Source organism: Amphimedon queenslandica, unplaced genomic scaffold (genome assembly GCF_000090795.2).
Source record: "Amphimedon queenslandica unplaced genomic scaffold, v1.1 AMPQUscaffold_13294, whole genome shotgun sequence".
Classification (NCBI taxonomy): domain Eukaryota; kingdom Metazoa; phylum Porifera; class Demospongiae; order Haplosclerida; family Niphatidae; genus Amphimedon; species Amphimedon queenslandica.
The window spans coordinates 1-5,868 of record NW_003546470.1 but is presented as its reverse complement, the minus strand read 5'-3'; the positions used below and the strand labels follow the sequence as shown (position 1 = coordinate 5,868).

Sequence of the window (5,868 nt, the reverse complement as noted above, 5' to 3'; positions counted from 1 at the left end):
TCACTGGTAGATACTACATTCCTGGCTACACCTCCAGTAGTATACTCAATCACATATCCATTAGTCTCTGATGAATTGGTCCAGTTCACTTTGATACTAGTAGCATTTAATATAAACCATCTCACATTATTTGGAGGACCACCAGGAGCTAGAAAAGAGACGAAGGTATCTACTATTGATTAAAGTATAATCATACCATGTAATATCACAGATTGACTGTAGTTGACTCCTCCAATCATTGCTATACAGGTAACATTAACTGACACTCCCAGTGGATCAGGATATACCAGTAGTGTGTTTTTGTATGTCAGGACATCAATTGATGTATACATTGAGTTACTCTTCATCACTCCATTCACTAACCAGTAAACACCATTTGAAGGATTTATATCAGTAGTTGTGAGACAATCAATACGATATTGAGTGTTATTGAGTTGTGTAATGGATGAGACTAGTGTCCAATTGATTGAATTAATAACTAGAAATACATTAATAATGTTACAAGTACATTAAAAGGTGCAGTAGCAATACCTGGTAAGGTCTGTACACTGATTGTACTACTAGCAGGTCCCAGTAATTGTTGATAGGCTCTGACTGTGATGCTATAAGTTGTTCCTCCTCTCAGTCCATTCAGTGTGATTGTATTATTACTACTTCCCTCCACCTGTACTGTCTGCACAGTGTCTGTGTCACTAGTGACATTGACTACATATCCATCAGCATCAGATGAATCAAGTGCAGTCCAACTGACAGTGATAGTGGTAGCTGTCTTGTTGACCTCAGTAAGAGAAGAGGGAGCAGTTGCTGGTACTAAATATTATTTGTATCAAAATTATTAGCATTCATTGACATTACCTTTTATAGTTACATTACGTATTCTAATTTGATAACCATCTGGATGATCTACTACCCTGCACTGATAGGTTTGATCTCCAGTGGTTGATTGACTGATTGATCCACTACTGACAGTCATTCCATCCCATGTGATATTAACAGTATATCTTATTGTATAAGTAGTACTAACTAACACAGTACCAGGGCAAGGATTACTAATATCATTACAATTAGTGTAATTATCCAGTGCAGTATTACCAATGCTCATACTAATACCATAACCAAAGTGTCCAATTTTGACACAATTCAGTTTGTATTCCTGAGGATATACTGTCATATCAAAAGGAAGTTCAGCAACAGTAAATGATTTTATCTCTGAATATCCTACAGATGAAAATTATTACATCCGTAAGTGATTATAGCCTCCTCTTACTGAATATATTAGCAAAGATGATGTTAGTGTTAGGATCTGAACAATCAGTGGGTAGACAACACTTGTACCAGCCTTCTTGAGCTGCTGATAGTGCCTCAGCAAGATAAAGATTGATAGTAGCATCAGGTGAAGTGACAGAAGTACAATGAAAAGGATCACTGTCACTATTACTGTTACAGTCAACAGGATCATCAGGATCAGCAACTCTAACCCACTGACCAGTAGTTAGACTAGTACCAGGTAACACACATGATATATTCTTAGTAACTGCATTGACACTACTATCCCAAAAATATGATCCATTGGGATAACAGTTTCCACAATGCATCAGGTAGATACCTATAAAAACCTATACAGTTGTTATTATACACATCCAGTGTCTTACCTGAGGAAGGTGGACATTGACTGAAAACTTCACTGACACTCAAAAAGAAGACAACAGACAATACTGAAAACTTCATCATGAAAGGTGACTGTACAAAATGGGTGTGTAGCTATGTTTTATACCAAACTTTGTTTTGATAACATTGAGATAATATTATGATGATGCATTTGACAAACATGTAAAATTGTATATATTTTCACCAGCATGTAAAATTTTGCTTTTTTTTCACAAAATTTATGCTATTTAAAAAATGCTACAACAAAACTAGTGGCAATGTTTCAACAGTTATACTCTGTTAATTCAAGTACATATATTTATTGTGGCATATGTCCACAGACATCATCAGGTGATGTTTGACATTCATCATAAACTCCTTCATTCTCTTCACTTAGTTTAGTCTTGTGAATTATTTCATATGGTTCACATACTTGCATTGCAATATCATCATCAGCTCTATTATTATTTTGTGTTAAATTTAATATATTAACATAATAGAATAGACTAACTTTGTTTGCTTATTAATATTACATGGAATTTTTCTTTTATAAGGAAGCAACAATAATTTATTATACTATGCATAAAACTATACCTTATAAAGCAGTAGATATTAATAATAACACTGATAGACCACATAATATACCCACCAACACACTAAGAGCAATGACACTATCTGATGTATCACTAGTTGATGGAATCACTGAAACTGCAGGAGTAGCAGTACAGACTGAAGTGCTGTTACATAAAGGACAACCTGTATATAGAGTGAGTGGAGATATGCAAACATAATAATAATAATAATAATTTATGCTTACTTATTAAATAATAACGACTAATTGAGGTAGAACATGATGCTTGGACCGATGATGTGGACATTATGCTATGTGATGGTTGTGACAATAGTGATAATGTTTTATTAACAATTAATAAAGTTCCATCCGCCAGGTCTGCTATTAGTGTATGCATGTACTCCAATAATATAACAAGACATATCATACAGACCTGTAATGTACTTGATATCATCATAATTTAGTATCAAACAATTACCAGACTGTAAAATATGATATCCTATCTCGTATGTGATAATGGGATAGTCTGATGGAATATAACTAGGTACACTCCATGAGATAACAGCCCATGTAGTGTCCATGATACTGGATACTGAACCAACTGAACCAGGTACCAAATAAAGACACATTCTCATAGAACTGATATAGTATAATAATTACATACCTATTCTAATCTCTACTACAATAGGATCACTGAAGGGACCTCTTCCAACAGAATTGACAGCAGCTACACTGATGTTATACTCAGTACCAAATACTAGATCAATCAATATGATATATCTCTCAGTACTGGTGAGGTTGTATGTGATACTACTGTTACTGATAATCACTGTATAGCCTGTGATTAGACCATTATGTTCAACAAATGATTCTATTTCTGCATATCCTACAAATAAAAATTATTACATCAGTAAGTAATTATAGTCTCCTCTTACTGAATATATTAGCAAAGATGATGTTAGTGTTAGGATCTGAACAATTAGTGGGTAGACAACACTTGTACCAGCCTTCACCAGGCACCCCAAGAAAGCCATTAGCTGGATTTATGTGAATACTGAGGTTAGCACCTGACCCATCGGTACATTGGACATCTTGAATGTGACTACCATCACAAGGAACTGCCAATCATTCAGAGTAGCACCAGGTAATACAAGTACTCTATAGGAGTTAGTCTAATGCTAGCTAGTACTATCTGGAAAATATGATCCATTAGTATAACAGTTTCCATTATGCCTCAGGTAGATACCTATAAACCTATACAGTTGTTATTATACACATCCAGTGTCTTACCTGAGGAAGGTGGACATTGACTAATAACTTCACTGACATTCAACAACAAAACTATAATCACTCCTAATACTGACAATGCCATTTTAGCAATGAACTGAATAGAATTAGCTCTGTTACAGTTCTGTTATTTTTTGACAAATTAAATCTATGCATAGCAGGTTTCTTTTACATAAGCAAAGTTCATAAAATTATATGTGTGAAAATTAAAATTTGTTTACTTTTTGTTAAAATAAGCTAGACTTATGACAATTCAAAATAATAACATGTTTATTGTGACAATGCATTTCACTTAATCATTGCACAAGTATTAGATCTCAGTGAATACATGAATATGTTTTCAGTTCACATCAAAATTAATCAGGGAACTCACCAGGTTTTCTGATTATGATCAGAATTATTATCAGCTTGTTAATTTGAAGAAGAAGAAGTGATAATAACTGCTAGAGTTGTTATCAAAGTTAGACTGTTGATATCCTCATCATACTTCTATTACTTTCTATATTATACATATTATGTCATTACTATTCCTTTATCAACATATAGCATATGTACATGTATCATTTGAGGGTTGGTTGAATGTCATTGTGGCATAATACCATTAGGAGAATCATGTGAACAGTGCTGGACCACTGGACTGGAATGGAATTCTATTAATATGCATATTCTCTCTCTCTCTTTTAGATGGAGAAGAAATGAAGATAGGAGGATTGATCAGTTAATGTAATTTGCTAAATCAGATCTCGTGCTACATCCACAAGACTACACAGTGACTATTAAATGCACTCATAAAGTTGTATTCTTTTTTCACACAAACTATGTAATATGTAAAACAAATTGATACACTAAACTAGTGAAAACATTATTTTAAGAGTTACACTTAAGTAATTCCAGTACATTTATTGTGGTATATGCTCATAAACATCATCAGGTGATGTTTGACATTCATCATAAACTCCTTCATTCTCTTCAGTTTGTTTTGCCTTGTGGATTTCATATGGTGCACATACTTGCATTGAAATATCATCATCAGCTCTATCGGCATAATTAAGTAACTTAACATGATAAAACAGACTAACTTTGTTTCCTTATTAATAGTACATAGACTTTTCTTTCTATAAGAAAACAACAAACATTTATTATACTAAGTATGTAAACTCTACCTTATAAAGCAGTAGATATGAACAATAACAATGACAGTTAGTAGACCACACAATATACCCACCAACACACTAAGAGCAATAATACTATCTGATAATGGTGGTAGTTTTAATGTCTCATTAGCAATAACTGCCCATTCTCCATATCCATTATCAGTGTATGCACGTACACCAAAAATATAACAAGACTCATCAATAAGACCAGTAATGGTAATAAATGTATTGCCATTCGTTGAATTATGGAATTGTAATATTTCAGATAAAATGTTATTATCATTAGCCATCAAACAATTACCATACTGTGAAATATGATATCCTATCTCATATGTGATAATGGAATAGTCTGATGGAATATAACTAGGTACACTCCATGAGATAACAGCCCATGTAGTGTCCATGATACTGGATACTGAACCAACTGGACCAGGTACTAAATAAAGACACAGTCTCACAGAGCTGATATAGTATAATAATTACATACCTATTCCAATCTCTACTACCATAGGATCACTAAAGGGACCTCTTCCAACAGAATTGACAGCAGCTACACTGATGTTATACTCAGTACCAAATACTAGATCATTCAATATGATATATCTCTCAGTACTGGTGAGGTTGTATGTGATATTACTGTTACTGATAATCACTGTATAGCCTGTGATTAGACCATTACGCTGAGAACAATTGACTTCAACCCAAAAGAGAATGTTAGCTGTAGAATTAACTGGTAATACTTGAATTGATGATGGCCAACCACTAGGAACTGAAAATTGCAATCAAATAATTATTGAAAAAATAACTTAAATTAATATTAGTACTTATTGCTTTGGTTTCTACTGTGTTCATACTTAATTCAGATCCTCCTAGTACATTACCAGCTCTCACTGTGATGGTATAGTTCATACCACTGTACAGACCTATTGATGTGTAACTGTATGTTGTAGTGGACTGATGAGGAGCAACAGAGACTGTCTCATTCACTGATGATAACTGGGGACAAGATGGAGTATAGGAGATGGTTTAGTATGTTACATAGTTGTCACTACTGGGAATAGTCCAGTTCACTGTAATACTAGTGGTTGAGACATAAGATACTGAGAGACTAGTTACTGGACTAGGAACTACAACAGATATCATTTACACTCTCTCAATGATAATAACTCACCATCAAATCTTAACACTGCTACTGTACTATTAACTGAA

The 5,868-nt window shown here is 33.8% G+C and overlaps 1 protein-coding gene across 1 annotated transcript; it reads right to left on the bottom strand.

Annotated features, from left to right (window-relative positions):
* Nucleotides 1–4,289: 4,289 nt before the first annotated feature.
* Nucleotides 4,290–5,027, bottom strand: LOC109583610 (uncharacterized). Its single transcript, XM_019999033.1, has 3 exons — nt 4,669–5,027; nt 4,585–4,620; nt 4,290–4,540 (listed from the first exon to the last, which is right to left on the bottom strand). Exons 1-3 carry the CDS (start codon nt 4,947–4,949, stop codon nt 4,405–4,407), a joined length of 453 nt encoding a protein of 150 aa, XP_019854592.1. The 5' UTR covers nt 4,950–5,027; the 3' UTR covers nt 4,290–4,404.
* Nucleotides 5,028–5,868: the final 841 nt, after the last annotated feature.